We start from the raw sequence: 18496 nt of genomic DNA on the forward strand, positions 1-18496 counted from the left end.
TTGAATGATTAATTCTAGAATAGCGTATTAATAATGGGCTAGCGCGTCCTCCTATTTGGGTTGCCAAATTAGCAAAGACCAACTGTCAACAGCTGTCAGTTGTAGTTATGAACGCCTATGAAAGGCAGGCAAATTTCCAAAATTAAAACAAGAAACAAATTAAGTGGGCATCGGAGGAGCTTCCTGAGATGGTGACGTCTTCGTCAAACGAAGAATATCAAGTCTGACGCAGAGCTGGCCATATTTCTCCACAACAGGTAGCCTAGCTAAACTTCATCTGCATTGATGTTATGTTGGTTAGAGAGGTATTTTTTGTTTTCACTGTTTCCGTAATGTGTAGCTGGGTCATGGTTGGAGAAACGTTAAAGCAGCTGCAGGTCAACTAACGTTAGCTAAGTCTTCATTACCTCTGGCAACCCAGAAGAGGCTCGCGTCTGGTAGTCTTGAGAACATTTCACCAGTGTTTTGATTTTGGCCTATAGAACGTTCGGTAACAATCCTACAAATCGCACCTTTAAGATAACAAATGGAATGTTAAAACAGAAGCCTTGTGGGGCCAACTATGATGCTGATAATGGAACTCTCTTGAAAGGGTCACTTAACCATGTTCATTATGCAATGCACCCCTCAGTTAGCCTGGCTAGCGCCACCACTTCTCAATGAGACGTGGTCTGGGAACCAAACGTTCATTTTCTCGTATTTGAAAAAAATGCCCAGATCTGTTTATTGGGTGCCACGGATGTCTATCAAATGCGTCTGTGCATAGCTCATCATTGTCTTGCTTTCCCCCCTGTTCTCCATGGTCTCCAGGCTGCCTTAGCAGCGTGAATCAAATCGCGCGCAAGGCAGCATGGGAACACCCAGGCTACCCCTCAGTAGCTGTGTGGGGATCATTTGGAAGACAAAGCTACTATTGCATTGGTCATGGAGATGTTTTGGTTGTCCCTCTCCCCTCACTGTTGACTGCTATTCTCGTTAAGTGTTCTCTGTAACTGTTGGCTCGAAGGGCATGACTCCTAGTGTGATGCTGAAATCTTGCGTCATGGTGATGAAGTAAGTTTAGCAGCTGTTGTAGATATCAAGTTAGATGCACTCTTCGTGTGTGTGTGTGGGTGTGTGTGTGGGTGGGTGGGTATGCTTGCTCAAGCAAATTTTTCTGGTGGCACTCATTAACTCACCGTATCCAGAGCTTACACAGTAGCTTTCTGAGAAAGTGATCCTCTTTTCTTCCTAAGCCAAGGTCACACAGCCCTCAAAGAGGAACCTCGTGACTTTTAGTATTTTAATCACCACTCCTGTGCCTTTCTCTCATTCATTCATCATACTCCCGTTTCATGCACATTTCTTCCTGTTGTAATAAGTTGCCTGTGTGAGCTTCGGTGTCAGGACTCAGGAGAACCCTGTGTGTTACTGACTGCAGTAGACATGCCTGCTCACACACTCTGCTGCAAGGCAGGTGGAGATGTTGGTCTGAGTGTTGGGTGTCTGATTGGTTATGAGCGTGGGCACTGCCATTAAATCTCTTTGCCACGGAACACTGATTGTCATCAAAACCATTAAGCCTAATTAACACAATCGGATGCGTGTCAAAACAAGTCTGGCAGTAATGAGGGTCTTCTAGGCAGTTAGGAATCTGGTGTTACCATGTCAACATTGCTTTTTCATGGCTTGCCATTCAAGCTGGGTTGAGACCTATATGAAATGATGTGTGGTTATTTATTTCAGCGTTTATCAAACTGTGGGTCGCGACCCACTACTGGGTCGACATGCCAGGTGGGGCGCGAACTGACGTGAAAAACAGGAGCCCAGGTAGCACCCGATGTGCAATGGACGCACTGTGTTATTCACAGGGAAGCGCTCATGTCAAGGCAGCTTAGTTAGTCCCGACCTACATGAGATTTTGAATGTTGTTGTGAGAGTGGTGAATTTCATCAAAACCCGGCCCTTAAAAGTCGTCTATTCTCCACACTTTGGCTTGAAGAGATGGTAGCTAACCAAAGGCTGTACTGTTTCACAGCTGAGGCAAGGTGGCCTTTCGAGGTAAAGTGCTGTCATCGCGGCGTTTTGAGCTCGGGTTGCCTCTTCTTGGAGGAAAAGCATGTTTGAATCTGCAAAAGCGCGTTTACTAATGAACATTTCTTGACGAAGCTGGCCTATCTTAGCGATATATTTGATATATCTTAGCGATACATTTGAGTTAAATGTCCAGTTACAAGGCAAAGACAAGCACCTACCTCACCTAGCAAATAAGATTACTGCATTCACCAAAAAAACTTGAGTATGGGACAGGCCTCGATCGCGACAGTATTATGCCTATGAGATTTCTGAGCGAAATCGCTGAAACGTCTGATTGGGAGCCACTCGTGATCCCATGTATTAAACAGTAGGCCTACATCACATCCCTGCAAAGTTTAATTCAAAAATATTTCCCAACCAGCAGTGCTCAGTATGACTGGATTTTGAATCCATTTAATGCAGCATGTTGGTATTTCATTGAATATAGAATGCTGTAAAATGGCCTATGCTTCCTAATATGTTGCTGGAAAACAGAAATATGTGTTATGTATTTATTTATTGTTATATCTGCAGCACCAGCTGATTTTAACTCTGTTGAAGAGGATATATTTAGAACTTGTCATTATTTCAATAAATTTGACAATTTTAAGCTTGACCTACCACTTTCTTAGAGCAATGAGGGACAGGTGGGGCTCGAGAATGCCCCCTTGATCAAAGTGGGGAATGAAAGAAAAAGTTTGAGAACCACTGATCTAGTTTGTTAACTACCACAGTCACGAGTTGGGTCGCGTTAGTCTGTCATTTTTAAAAAGTGGGTCCCCAGAAAAAAAGTTTGAGAAACACTGATTTATTTTGAACAGATGTGTGTAGTAGAGTGCACCAATTTGAAACATTTAAGTGTTCAGTATTGAAGCACCTATGAAATAATGTAAGGATCACGCAAATGCGCCCACATCTGCACACCATTAGTTTAATGATTGCTGTAATAAGTGTCTTGTCAGAGATGTAGGCTGGCTAGTCAAAATGTATGATGGCAGAGAAGTGGAGAAATGCCTGCCTGTCTAGTTGTCCCCAAGGCCGCCTTAAAGAGCAAAGAAAAGCCCTTCGAGTGCAGCAATCCTCAAGTGATTACACAGCTCTGAGGTGGCAGGGAAACAAATGATAACCCTGCTGTTGTATTTTTAACTTTTTGAAGAGGCTGTGTGTGTCTGTCTGTAGAGAGCAGACCTCTTACCTTAGTAATTACAAAACGATATGAAAAGAGTGTGCGTCAGAGAGAGGTTAGGAGAAAAGGTGTGAGTGATGTGTCAAAGCACATAAAGGTGAAATCCTCTTTGGAAAACTTTTTTTAATCCTGAGAAATTTTTAATTACCAAGTTCACTGCTGAACTAAAGCTTTACACAGCGCTCCTGGTGCACAGTAATTGTCATTAGATGTCATTCTCAGCGAGGGCCTTTAGGAAAGTTCATCCTTCAGGAACCAACTTTCCCATACCTATAAATCCTGTTTTTTTCTAGGGGGCCAATAACATCCAGGCACGGCGAGCTGTGAAAGACACTGTCTCAAATCCCCAGTCACCCCAGGCGTCCCCTTCAGCTCACCCAAGTCTCAGCACAAGACTCCCCAGAGTTTCCTACCACCAGGCTGGGAGATGCGGATAGCTCCCAATGGACGGCCATTCTTCATTGATCACAACAGCAGGAACACCACCTGGGTAAGACCCTTTCTGTCCTCACATAACCTCCTGTCCCAGCACACATAGCCCTAGCACTACCCTACACCTCCTTTAGTCCTCTACCTCCTTTAGTACTCTACCCTAGCCCTAGCACTACCCTACACCTCCTTTAGTCCTCTACCTCCTTTAGTACTCTACCTCCTTTAGTACTCTACCCTAGCCCTAGCACTACCCTACACCTCCTTTAGTACTCTACCTCCTTTAGTCCTCTACCTCCTTTAGTCCTCTACCTCCTTTAGTAGTCTACCTCCTTACACCTCCTTTAGTCCTCTACATCCTTTAGTACCTCCTTACACCTCCTTTAGTCCTCTACATCCTTTAGTACTCTACCTCCTGTCCCAGCACTACCCTCACTACCTCCTTTAGTATGGATAGTGCTAGACATTCTTAGCACTATCCATACTAAAGTTCCATGCTGTGCTTGCTATATTCAGAACCACTACAATGGATGGAAAATAAATCATGCCCAAATGGATTAGCATAACGTTTACTGTTGCTCTTGTGAATCAGATATAGCTTGTTTACAGATCTAGCTTGTTTACTAAATGACAGGAAGGCATGGAATTCATCTTAAAACAGGGCCAGGAATATCAATGGCAGCAGTATCTCAAACGATCAAACTCACCATACCGCTCACTGATAATCAAGTCAGGACTATAAAATCAACAATACATTGGGTTCCCCTCCCTCAAGACGTGAGAATGTTCACATTTTGTGGATGTTTTTGCATCAGAGTGTTTTGACGTTTTGTTTTGGGCTGTTGCTGTGGATGTTTTGTTTTGCTGTTGGTGGAGATGTCCATTGGTGGAACGGAGGTTCCCACGCTGGTCAGCCTGCATGAGCCCGCGGGCAGCTGGCAACAGATGGAGGAGCTGATCTGCTGAGCTGGCAAGAACTCCCAAAAAAGCCCTTCAGTGTCAGCATGCTATCAGACAGGTGTGCAGGCTCTCAGCACAATGCAGGGGAATCCCTGCTCCCTGGAGCCTTAAGAGAAACAGGTCAAAGATAGCCTGCAGCAGAGTGCAGACATTATTCACATATGTTATTTGTTGCTCTTTGAATAATTGTGTGCCATTTCTGATCAGATGCCATGCAGATATTTATGGGCATCATGAGTTGGGTTGATAAAATGCTTCACAGTCCTGTAGCTTACAGTATATTCAGAGCAGCAGTTAGAGCAAATCTTGCATATAATGTACCTTGATGTAAATGCTGAAATTGTAGAAATAATGCATTAGCTAGAGTGGCTTTCCTTTTGTCCAGCAAACTGGTAAGGGATCCGTACGTAAGCAATTACATATTTCTTCAATGATTGGGCGACATTAATATTGTCACTTGGGTTATAGTTCTGTTGTAGGATAATGTTCTCTCTTAGCTGACTGTGGTATCATATTTCCTTTTGTTGACTAATGCAATACTGATCTCATCATCTCGCATCTGTAGGAAACGTATGAAGGAAACTGAGCATATTGATTCTCTAATAGTATTTAGGTGAAATATTCCTTTTCTTTTTGGCAAATGTAATCCGTAATAGCTTGTCAGTGACCCATATCATGACCCTTTTCTTTTCTTAGTGCATACTGGGAGTTGGCATGTTGTTCCTAAGTGTGCAATGCAATATGCAAACAAACTTAATAGCCAGTATGAACAAGGCCATCAAATGAAACCTGTGACCGATAGATTAAGAAAAATGTGCTGTTTTCAGACTTATGTATGAGATGGCTCTCCAAGTACAGGGGATGTTATATTTGTGTGCTTGTGTTATAGTTCTGACACTCCATTACCGCTTTTGTGCTGGAGTATTGACACACCCATATAAGGAAAAAAAGAAAACAGCCTGGAACCAGAGACTGTGGTACTGCGTAAGCAACAGCCAACGCCTACATGTGCACACACACACACACACACACACACACACCTTTGGAGTGGAGCGTAGGAGAAGTGTGGCTCATGAAGCTGTGATGCAGATGGTAATATTTCATATAGCTACATTCTGACACCTGGTGATGGGAAAGGGTAATGCCGGTTGGGGCATTCCAATGTGATCTGATTTCATCAACACAATAATCTCTTTGTTTACCTCTGTGGGACATGGTTGTGTCCTTGCCTTTGTAGGAGCAGTATTTTGAACACAGTGCCATTTAATTACTAATGAAGACAGATAGATTAAATATGAATTTGTGGCGCTACTGCTGCTACCCCTTTCTGTCATCCTAATCTATTATTCGCTACATAATAGTGTCATGCTAGTTCTTCAGCATGAACCAGTGTTGCTTGCCAGCCTTTCACTAGATAATAATAATAATAATAAGCTGTATTTGTATAGCACCTTTCATACACAGAATGCAGCTCAAAGTGCTTTACATTTTAAACATTTAACACAATAATAGAGAAGAAAGTAATAATAATGATGATAATACATTTTGAGGCTAATGCAGCAAGTTGTTGCGGCAGTACCCTTGTTGCAGGCCCCCACAAATACCAACAATTTCCTACAAGTTCTTCAGTCATTGCGCTTCGTTGCTGTGGCCGTTTGGAGACCAGTTGATCACCCAAAAAACATCTGTGACTGGAATTGGGGGTCAGTTGTAGGAGTCCTATCTTATTATCCGCAGTAGTGTCCATAGTTAGACATAAAACTGCACTATTGGAGGTTGACTGAAACAAATCATTGGTGTAGAAGATTAACAGTAAAACATGCATGGGGTGGGGGTATTTTATGGTCATTTGAGACCAAAGTTCAACTTTTGGCCAATTCCTAAAACGCTACATGTAGTGTTAATCTGCCAATGCCTCAAGAAACACCACGGTGAAATAGGGCAGTGGTGGTATGCTGTTAGCTGGAAAGTTTGAAGTCTTGAAGGTAGAATGAATGGAAATAAACTCTACATGGCAAGAAAGCCTGCTTCAGTGTGCTGTAAAAATAAGGTTTGGGAGAGGGATTATTTATCCATTACCTACCAGCTACCCAAGGTATAGCCTAAGGCTAAAACTATACTGGAGTACCTCACAAACAGTAAAGTGAACATTCTGAAATGGATCAGTCAAAGGCCTGATCAAAATCCTACTGAGAATTTGTGGCAGCAATCCCACCAACCTAGATGGTCAATATCAATTCTATGAAGGCAGTTATTGCAGCAAAGTGGTTAAATATTTACATAGAACATTTCAGTTTTGAATTATTTTTTATAGTCAAAAAGGATTTACTAACTAAACTTAACAACTAATCAAGTTTAAAGACACAAAAAAATATTTGCCTTGAGATCTCCTGTTGCCAAGCAACATGGCATATCACTCAAGAGCCAAGTTCAGTGGGACATGTTTTATGTGCTTGTGCACACAAGAACTTTTGTAGTCTGCTTGCATGTCTATAGGTCACATGCTAAATTGAACCTTCATCCGACATTCAACTGACAAATGTGACGTTTATAATTGAAATCGTATGAAATTGCTGCTCTCTAGTTTTGAACGGAATGTTCACGCCGGAGTGATTACTAGCAGTGAAGAGTCTGAGTGGAGATTTTCCTGGGATATTGTAAATGTTTTTTGTCCAATCAGAAATTAATAAAGTTTGACTAGACCAAACTGTTGTATAATATTGCAATATGCTGTATAGTTCCAGTTGATTTTGTTGTTGAATATGTACAGTATGTAAGGTATTTGTATGCAAACTAATATGCTTTTATAATCGCTTACATTCAAACACTTACGGCCAGTTTGCCTCTGTCTCTTTTCAGGAGGATCCACGCCTGAAATACCCTATCCACATGAGGACAAAAGCATCTCTGGACCCTGGTGACCTGGGCCCGCTTCCAGTGAGTTTGAAAAGAGAACCGCATTTTCCACAATCCTGCACTCATTCAAGACCTGGTCTGTTGCCACTGTCTTTATATACCCTCTGACAAAGGGTAGCTTTAACTTTTAGGGGTGAAAATATCAACCTTTCGTAAGAATCAGCAGACTGCACAGTCTGAGACTGTAAATAGAATGTGTGTGAATGTGTCTATGAGAAGAAATCACATTATCAGTGAAATGTCGGGTTGTGATTTTCACCCATAGACCAGAAAGCAGACACTAAGCAGACACCTCACCATTTTGAGGTACTCTTTGCTTCAAGTCTTCATGTCTTGAATGATGCTGCAGAATATTTCAACTCCCAAGTTTGGTTCCATTCACACCACAGTAATGGTGTTTTTAAGTGCGAGTTTTCAATCATTCCCGACACGGCCATCATTTGCACTTTGTTTTTCCAGTCACTGGAGGTTGTATTTACTTTCAGTTTGTCATCTGTAGTGTAGCTTTAGAATCAGTCAATCACAAACGTTGCTGTGACTTCATGCTGAATGCCTGTGAGCCTGCATTGGTCTGGAGCACCAATGCTGCACAGTTATGAGAGATGATGTCTGCTGCTGTCTGCAATCAAACTCTTGTGTTTTCTTCCCATTTCTTTGGTCAAAGGACGACTTTCTGAGATATGTGACACTGTAAGATAGGGGCATGTCAGCAGGAAAGTTTGAGTCACAGAGGAGAGAATAAATGAAAAAGCAGCTCAACAAATACAGATTAAATAACATTAAACTGTAAAGTAGTATAAGTATAACAATATTTTTGCATTACACTTTGAAATAATCTTCAGTTTCAGGCAGCAGTCTCTCACAGTCAGGTGTTTTTTTGTTATTGTTTGTATGTGTGCGTGTGTGTGTGTTTTGCTTTTTCTCTGTTCTCTCCGTGGCGTGTGGGACGACGTTTTTCCCCGCTGTGTGGCGCGGGGTGGCGTTTGGCCAGTAGAATCTTCCAGAGGAGGTTGGTGCTGGTTTGCAAGCTCAGCCTCCTTCTGCCTGCTCTCTCTCTCTCTCTCTCTCTCTCTCTCTCTCTCTCTCTCTCTGGACTCTCATAACTGGCATGGTTCTGACTGTGTCCTCCTCCGCTCCCCCAGCCCTTCCCCTCCCCTCCATCACGCTCCGTTCCTGCTTGACATGTGCCAGTCTCTCTGGCCCTCCATCACTCTCCCCCACCCCCACCCCCCAGTCACACATCTTCATTCTGCTCCATCCATTCCTCCACTCCAGCTGAGCCTGGAGTCTTCCCTGGATTGCGACTGCACAGTGTGCCGTGCCCCCAAACCCCACACACACACACACACCCCAGCCCCTGTTCAGTCATGGGGGGTGCGTTTGTGTGTGTGTGTGTGTGTGTGAGTCTGCGGCCCGTGTGCTTGTGATGTGACACATTGGGGTGGCTCTGGTGTCTTTGTGTCTCGTCGGGCCAGGGCCCCAGTCGGCCCGCTGAGCAGAGGTCTCAGTCGGAGGGCGGTGTATCTGTGCCATGCAGCATGCCGGGGGAGCAGCTGGGCCAGACTCCATCCCAGCTGAAGGGGCTGTGTCAACGGGCTGCCTCCTGCCCTGGCAGCAGCAGAGATTGGGAAACGGTGGGAAGGAGGTAGCGAGAGTGAGGGAGAAGGGCTTATTAAAGGAAACGGTGGGAAGGAGGTAGCGAGAGTGAGGGAGAAGGGCTTATTAAAGGAAAGAAATGGGGAAAACTTGTGTGCTTGTGGTTTTGCATGTGAGTGAAATGTTGTTGTCTTCCCCTTGTATATATCAGATTAAGCAAGTTGCACTTGTCAATATTTGTGTATGTTTTTCTCTCTCTCTCTCTCTCTTCTCTCTCTCTCTTTCTTTCTTTCTTTCTTTCTTTCTTTCTCTCTTGTTCTGTGTCTGTTTTGTATTTTAGTGGCCTTATTGGTAACTCTCTTCTCTCTGATCTTTAGCCTGGATGGGAGGAGCGAATCCATGCTGATGGAAGAACCTTCTACATTGACCACAGTAAGACCACTTTTCCTCTTCAACACACACACACGGGTTCCCCTGGAGAACAGATGGTTTTTAATCCTTCCATCTCCCTCTCCTCTGCACTCTCCAGTTCTCTGTCACATGGTTCTCTTTAACTCTCATTCTCTCAGCCTTCATTACTCTGATGAACTCTTTCAAAGCTATGTGGCATATTAGAGAGAGAGAGAGAGAGAGAGAGAGAGAGGAGAGAAAACATGGGGGAAGGATGGAGAGTTAGAACAGCTCAGAAACCTTCAACAGAGAGGCAAGTGAGGAGGGCACTTTTTTTGATGAGAGCTAGAAAAGGGTGAGAGGGAGACGTGTTCATCTCACTGGCAGGGTAGAGTCAATAGCCATGGGCTCCTGGGAATGTGAATGGCTTTGAGCGCTCAGGTTTCATAGCATCTATTATTGAAGGCTGACATGGGAAGAGATGCTGTCACTTAAGCAGACACGTGTCAAACTATATGAGCTCTATCTTCATACTAGTCAGTCCCTCCAGGATTTCGTTGGCCTTTTGTGAGATTGTTGCAGCCAAAAAGTCTGAATGCCCTAAAATTGCGTGAGAAAGTTAAAAATTGCTCTATTATTATTATTATTATTATTATTATTATTATTATTATTATCATTATTTAAATTTTGAATTTTTGGAGGTAGCAGAGAATTGGTTGGAAGGGTGCACATAATTTGCGCTGATTGGTTGATTTTGTGTTTATTGTTGGAATTGAAACATTGCTAAATACTGGAGAGACTGACTAGTCAATAAACCTGTCGGACCAACTGCATCGGTGTGTGTGGGTGTGAGATGATTCTGTGAGACTGTGTGGGGATGTTCTGTTAAGAGCTGTCAGTTTGATTCCTCTTCGGTGGTTTTCTTCCAGACACCAGAAATACGCAGTGGGAGGACCCTCGGCTCCAGAGTCCCGCCATCACAGGCCCTGTGAGTTCTGCTCCCCCCAGTGATTCAGGAACCTCTAAACTTTATGCTTGATGTCACTGTAATACACAAACGTATCTAAAACACAGTACAGTTCCAACTCCGATAAGTCTTGGTATGTGACATTTCCCATGATTCCCTTCTCCCAGGCCGTGCCATACTCGAGGGAGTTCAAACAGAAATATGACTACTTCAGGAAGAAGTTAAAGAAACCGGTAAGATCCCTGCTTTTTACATGATTGAGCCACAGGGCTTCACATGAATCTGTTTTATGTTAGTGTCTACACTTTCATCTCTGTTCAGGAAGTGTGAAAATTCACGCATTTGCCATGCATTGCTAAGCAGCTGGCCTCACACTGCATGTTGGGCGAACAAGTGAGAACAATCTAAATGAAGTGGGCAAAAGAGCTGTGACATTTCAATTTGTACCACTATTTGGGCATTTTAGATTTAACTTGATGCAGGCAGGCTTCACACATTAAGATCTACAACACTCTTGCATTAAATCATATTTCAAAACACTGCTGGCTCAAATGAACACTACATGGATGGTTATTATACAGCTTTTCAGAATGCTGCAGAAAGTTCCATTAACATGAACAGACCTTCCCATCTTTTGAGGTCCGATACATCTGTACCATGACCGCTGCCAATGGAAACTGGTTTTGTGCTTCTCATCAAAGATTCTTTCAACAACCATCTCTGTTCAAATTGAAGTCTTCTTCTAACTTCTTCCCCTCTCTATACAGGCGGATATCCCTAACCGCTTTGAGATGAAGTTGCACAGAAACAACATCTTTGAGGAGTCGTATCGGCGCATCATGTCACTGAAGCGGCCGGACATCCTGAAGGCGCGTCTTTGGATCGAGTTTGAGTCTGAAAAGGGTCTGGACTATGGTGGTGTGGCCCGTGAGTGGTTCTTCCTGCTCTCTAAGGAGATGTTCAACCCCTACTACGGCCTCTTTGAGTATTCCGCCACGTGAGTTCACTGGAGTGTCTACTACAAAAACACCGCTTCGTTAAACATTTACTCGAAAAATCACACTGCTCACTAGATTCACACAGAGTTCATTGACCAGAATTGTTCCCGTACCTTAATAATTGTTGTTGGATAGTACCTATATGCTTATGCTTACATTAAAGAGGTCAAATATTAAAGCACTACTCGGGCTGTTCTAGGTCAGTGCTGTGCCTCATCTCAGAACATTTTCATTGTACTGCAGTTCAGAGTAAAGTACTCAGGAGAACTTAAAGGTGCCATGTGTAATGTCCGCCAAAAAATCAATTCATACTCCACATTCCATATAAGATGTGGGCAGTATACCTCCAGAAAGTGAGTTGGTCTACCCTGGAGTAACAACCGTGAAACGTGTATTGCAGTTTGGCTGGCGGTTATGTTGCCTGCATACTGCCTCCCATGGCTGAAACTGGTATTATGACACCTGTTGGCCTGTGGCTAGTAATTTACCATGCTAATTCAGGTTGATATCTCTGCAGCACTATACCTTGTTAATTTTTTAATGACATCATCGCCCTTATTTCTTCTCATTCTTTTGATGTGTGTAGCTAATTTTTTGGATATTTTTACCTCAATTCTTACACGTGGCACCTTTTAAAAAAAAAAAATAGAAAATACATACCAGTTTTTCACTGAGGGAAGTCTCAGCATGGGGCACAATGCGTGTCCTTCCACTCACTCTCTTTCCTGACCAGCCATGCAGTAGGAACTGAACACCATGCTACTGTGCAGTGCACACCATTTCCACTCAGAGATGGTGCTTATATATGTATCTCAGCCATCGCAACCCTCCCTGAGGTTTTTCCTACTCATGACAGATGGATAGATTAGTGGAATTCATCCGTGAAAAACAGTGTGGTGGCGCCGTGTCCCACACGCCCCAAATGTTGAGCCATATCACTAGCAGAGACTGGTGGCTGCACCCAGCAGAGCCCATCAAGGCTGGCGTTCTGTGCCCTCTGTGGCCATGAGGAGCTTTCTTTGGCAGAATAGATTCCCTAATGCAGCCAGTGAGCCATTCCTCATTACTTAGAGTCAAATGGATTTCTCAGCCGCCTCCTCTGGCGGTTGTCTGACGTGTTTGACGAGATGTGTTTCCTCTGGTGTTTTCTAGGGATAACTACACCCTGCAGATCAACCCCAACTCAGGTCTGTGTAACGAAGACCACCTGTCATACTTTAAGTTCATTGGACGTGTGGCAGGCATGGCTGTGTACCATGGGAAGCTTTTAGACGGTATGTATCTTGCAGTATTTCCAAGTGCTTCTGGACACGCATATGCTCAGATTTAATTTCATGTAATGGATATGGTTATTAAAAACAAGTTTGACCTTATTTCTGCAGGCTTCTTCATCCGACCATTTTATAAGATGATGCTGGGAAAACAGATTACACTGAAGGATATGGAGTCTGTGGTAAGGCAGCAAAGCGGCCTCTAAGCTGTTGTCTTGACTTGTGTGAAATAATGATGTTAGTCACTGTTTTTTTTTTTTTTTTTGTGTGTCTAGTGTTAGCCTGTGTGATATGGTTGCTCAGTTGCCTGTTCTGTGCCCTTGTGCGCACCTGCAGGATAGTGAATACTACAACTCCCTCAAATGGATCCTTGAGAATGATCCAACTGAACTGGACTTGCGGTTTTGCATTGATGAAGACAACTTTGGCCAGGTGCGCACACACCCCCCTGGATGTACTTCATGGTGCAGTCATACACACATGCTCTTTTAATTAGCCCTTTAAATCATGCACTTTTAGATTCTGTTAAAGAGAACTGCATTATGCATGTGATGCACATTGATCCCTCCGTAGTGAGATGACTTTGTGTCTGTTTTTGTAGACATATCAGGTTGACCTGAAACCCAGTGGCTCAGATATGGTTGTCACAAATGACAACAAAAAGGAGTACATTGAGTGAGTATAACAAGGCCTCATGACTGGTTGATGTTGATTGTTAATACATGCATTGTTGCCACCTTGTTTATGTCAGTATGACTCATTAAATAACATGTTTTGTCTGCTCTGTACGCAGTCTTGTCATCCAGTGGAGATTTGTGAACCGGGTGCAGAAGCAGATGAACGCCTTTCTGGAGGTATTTACATCATCAATTGAATTTCCCCTTGGGGATCAATAAAGTATCTCTCTATCTCTCTATCTCTCTATCTCTATCTCTATCTCTCTCTCTCTCTCTCTCTCTCTCTCTCTCTCTCTCTCTCTCTCTCTCTCTCTCTCTCTCTCTCTCTCTCTCTCTCTCTCTCTCTCTCTCTCTCTCTCTCTCTCTCTCTCTGCTCTCGTGTGGCATGTCTGTTGATATGACACATTTACCACAAGGGGGCAGAATGAAATGGGTTTTGGAAAAATAATGCACTATTAGCATTTGCTTGAGTTATTCCAGTTTAATTTTCATTTGAAACCTTTATAAAAGGTATTTAATTAAAAACAGGCATACATTATTGTAAACTCTGAGAATGAATGAATTTGCAGTGGAAAAGTAAAAAATGATGTATGCTTCTGTCTAGCTGGAGGTAGATGGTGAAAATATACTTTGGATCGGTGTTTGATGACAAATACTGTCTTTCTCACAGGGTTTCACTGAACTCATTATTATCGACCTTATCAAGATTTTTGATGAGAATGAGCTGGAGGTAAGCACTAGCGCCAGAGAAACACTATGTTGCAGTGCTGATATGAAGGTGCTCGTGAGTGTTGACTGCCGCAGTAAGCTAATCTCAGTTGCCGAAGTCTGCAGGTAGGGGTTGCACTTGAGTACTCTGTGTAACCCCCAGCGCACAGTACTGCTTTTTCAATATTTGATACACCTGATGATGTGTAGTGAGTTGTCATTCGTGGTGCATATGTCATGTTTGTGTATAGTCTAGGCCTTAATGGTTGTGTTTTGTTGTCCAGCTTCTGATGTGCGGTCTGGGTGATGTGGATGTGAATGACTGGAGGCAGCACACTGTCTACAAGAATGGCTACTGCCCCAACCATCCTGTCATCCAGTGGTTCTGGAAGGTAACTCCTCCTGTTTCTCATTCTTTCTTTGCTGTCTCTTTTCACACGCACTGCGTGCAAAAGTACAATATCAGGTGGCATAGGTATCCTCCCTCAACTGTTTGGTTTGGCTTTTACACTTTAACCCCAAGAACCTGATCGGTGCAGTTTTTGGCCGTTTTTGTACCCATAGGCTATGACTTTAAAGTCTGAATTGGTGACGTGACAAATGGACATTTGGACATTTTTGAACATTTAGAAATGTTTGTGTTTAACTAGCACTGTTTGAGACATTTCAGTGTGAACAAAAGGCTAAATATGATGGACTATGTAATGTTTTAATATTTAGCTCCAAAATGAATCTGTCTGAAGATATGTGCTCAGTTTAACATGTAAACACTGACTGCAATGAGCCTCAGCTATTCCCATGTTCTAGTTTCACTAGATTTAGCTTGCCATGTCACTCTAGTTGGATTTTCCATATCTGTAAACACCGTTATGTTGTACCATAGAGTATCAGTGATGTGAGCTTTGACTGTGAAAATGTTGTTTAGTCTTTTATTCTTACAAAACTTTTCCCCCTCAGAAATGTAGCATCAGAGAAACCATAAGGAGTTTTAGTATCTTTATCATGTGACATGTCATTCTGGAGAAAATATGAATACAGCTGTCCATTCCCTCGCTTTTTTTTCACGTCATCTAGGCCCTACCGCAGGCTACCAGAGGAACCAGAGCAGCGTTTATGGGCCTGCTGGTCAAATGTCCGGTGCTTCTGTCACTCAGCTGATAATATTTGTTCATGTAGCAAAGGAGCGGTAGATGTAGGCTAGCCTATCACTCTGATAGCAGCTAAGAAAATATCGGCTACACTCACTCCGTTAGGAGGCAACTCTCTCAGTTCGCACTAGACTACTTCAGCTGGAAGTTTTAACAACTGTGGACTTGACTAGTGTGCTTTCGTTCAGCTGACGGTGGCGCTGCCATCTGACTGTGATAATCCAGAACCGTGCAATAGTTAAATTATTCCACCTAGCCCATCAGTAATAAAGTTCAAACTAGTCACTGACATAGTAGGCATAACCGATACCATTTTTTTAATATAACCTAGACCTAGTATCTAATGTTACGTGGGAATTGCAAGAAAACGAGTGAAAACAATTCCTTACTTGTAACCACTTAAGTGCGTGTGTCATTTATTAAAACGGTAGAAAAACTGATTTAAAGACGGCGCTGTCTAACAAAAACAGCATGGAGTTAAAACGTAATTTAAAGTCCCAGACATTTATAAAGGGACAGCGATCACTCAAGACAGGCCTACACCACAACTGAGTGATGAACGTGAAATGCTTTGAATAGCCTACAAAACACTGCATTTAGATGACAACTTTGTGAAGAACCACGCTAATCTAATTAATGGTGAATTAAGTTTATGGCATTCACATTTAAAGCATTCAATATCCTATGAAAACTTGAGTCAGTTAAATCATAGCCCGTCTACGGAGAGCCTCCCCACTCTCTCTTAATCCCATACAAACCGAATTTGGCTGCTGTTCACCAGAGTTCACCTAGATGGCGATGGTGGCATCCTTATAATAACTGTTGTTTTGGGAAGTATTTTTCATGAGTCCAAAATACATGGGGTCCTATGGAGCTACATGGCTACATTTATTGTTTTCACCTATTTAACAACTGAAACCCTCAGATTTTATTTTATTTTTCATGGTGCAATGTGGGGGCCAAGCAGTGCGCTATAGCAGGAATGGAGTTGCCATGGCATGAGCAAGCACTCACAGCAAGTTTGATTGCAATTGGATAAAGAAAAAAGCTCATTTACTTTGTTATAGTGCCCCTGGAGGCGCAAATTACACCAATGTCCTTGTGCATTCTCAGAATCAGCTACCATGTCCCTGGACTTCATACACCAAAGAGTTGCTGAGATGTGAGCTCAATTTGTCTATTACAGCACCCCTAGAGGCCAAATGAGACCACTTTCCTTGCATGTCCTCACAATCAGCTACTTTGTCTCTGTATTAAGTTTGGACTTCATACATCAAAGCGTTGCTGAGATACAAGCTCACTTCCCGTATTGCAGCGCCCCCTATAGAGGCCAAATGATGCCAATTTCCTAGGGTGTCATCATAATGAGGTAACATGTCCTTATACCAAGTTTGGACTTTGGACATCAAAGTGTTGCTGAGATACAAGCTCATTTCCTGTATTGCAGCGACCCCTATAGAGGCCAAATGATTCCAATTTCCTAGTGCGTCCTCACAATCAGGTACCAAGTCCCTGTACCAAGTTTGGACTTCATACATTAAAGCGTAGCCGAGATGTTAGCCCACTCCCTGTTAGGCGGCATCGTCGCCATGTGTGATTGGCTGTCACGGGCAAATAAACTTGAAATTAAAAATCTGACAAGTATCGTTTGTGCGGCTCGGTCTGAAGATCATCTCTGCCAAGTTCTGTGAAAATCAGATGAAATTTGTAACCGCTGAAACTTTTCGTAGAGTTTGGACTAAATCCAATATGGCGGAGGTCCAATATGGCGGAAAGTGACGGAATAGGGGTCGATGAACTCGGGATGGTCCAAGGATTCAGACGCTACCTCAATTGTGAAAATCAGACAAAAGAGTCAAGAATCACGCACCTGAACACATGTCCAGCGTTGAACTGGTGGTGGCGCTAGAGTGTTCGATGTATATGCATAAAAATTGCTGTGAGTGATTGGGACAGTGTCCTGACTAATTGTATTGAGTTTTGTTATGTTAACTCAAAGCGTCACCTAGATGTTTGTCCACTTCCTGTTTGGCGGTTTCATCGCCATATTTGATTGGCTGTCACGGGCAAACAAAAATGAAATTGAAAAATCTGACAAGTATCTTTTGTGCGGCTCGGGCAGAAGATCATCTCCGCCAAGTTCCGTGAAAATCGGATGAAATTTGTGACCGCTGAAACTTTTCGTAGAGTTTGGACTAAATCCAATATGGCGGAGGTCCAATATGGCGAAAAGTGACGTAATAGGGGTCATTGAACTTAGGTCAGTCCAGGGATTCCAACGGTGCCTGATATGTGAAAATCGGACGCACCGTTCAATGGTCACATGCGTGAATGCAATCCAGGTTCGACCCATTGGTGGCACTAGAGTGTTGGGCATAGAGTTCTGTAAATTGGTGAGAGTGATCATGGGACAGTGCTGAATCAGTGTGCCAAATTTCATAACTTTAGACCCAGCGGTTCAATTTTCGGCCAGATTTTGACCTGTTGATGGCGCTAGATGGCTGGGTTTAGAGGTCCGTAAATGAGTGTGAGTGGTCAGTGGAGTGTCCCGAAACTTTCTGCCAAAAATCTGCACTTTTTAGCCAGGCGTTCTATGGGCTGCCATAGACTCCAATGGCGGAAGTGTAATAATTGCATACCCCTAATAATTGATGTAGTAGTAAAAAATATTGTGGAGGTAGTAAAAAAGGTAGTAAAAAGTAGTAAATTCAACTCTATGATTCCTGCATATACCCTGTGTCAGTGTCGCTGTGATCTGTGGCCCCCAGCATGGGGCCTGATTCAGATCAAAGTCTATTTGGAGATACACTGCTGCTGTTTGCTCAGATGAAAGCTGTTGGAACAGAAACTGTTTATCAGGACCCTGATGCCCTGACACACACACACACACACACACACACACACACACACACACACACACACACACACACACACACACACATGCATGCGCACATGAATTTAATTAATTAATTTATAGCTTAATCACAAACTAATCACACATTGGTTTGGTTACTGAAAGTCACATCTTCCAAGTGTTAATAGTTTTATCAACATGAAGCTGGACAAAATAAGATTGTCAAGAACACAGAACAGTGAGAAAGATTACAAAAGTCCTCTCTGCATTTAGCTTGTTAGAAAATAAATTTGAATCTGCAAACTGAAGCCCAGCACCTTTGAAAGTTACAGTTGTCCTGC

At 43.0% G+C, this 18496-nt stretch overlaps 1 protein-coding gene across 1 annotated transcript in view; it reads left to right on the forward strand.

Moving 5' to 3' along the window:
* Window positions 1–18496, forward strand: part of nedd4l (NEDD4 like E3 ubiquitin protein ligase) — a 62659-nt gene that overhangs the window by 41312 nt on the left and 2851 nt on the right. The window contains 14 exon segments of the mRNA XM_048259554.1: window positions 3535–3607; window positions 3610–3731; window positions 7490–7567; window positions 9520–9574; window positions 10462–10520; window positions 10667–10732; window positions 11267–11496; window positions 12650–12771; window positions 12880–12950; window positions 13105–13200; window positions 13370–13443; window positions 13562–13622; window positions 14116–14175; window positions 14438–14545. Coding sequence (XP_048115511.1) covers window positions 3535–3607; window positions 3610–3731; window positions 7490–7567; window positions 9520–9574; window positions 10462–10520; window positions 10667–10732; window positions 11267–11496; window positions 12650–12771; window positions 12880–12950; window positions 13105–13200; window positions 13370–13443; window positions 13562–13622; window positions 14116–14175; window positions 14438–14545 — 1275 coding nt within the window.

This window comes from Alosa alosa, chromosome 12 (assembly GCF_017589495.1).
Source record: "Alosa alosa isolate M-15738 ecotype Scorff River chromosome 12, AALO_Geno_1.1, whole genome shotgun sequence".
In the NCBI taxonomy this organism is placed as follows: Eukaryota; Metazoa; Chordata; class Actinopteri; order Clupeiformes; family Clupeidae; genus Alosa; species Alosa alosa.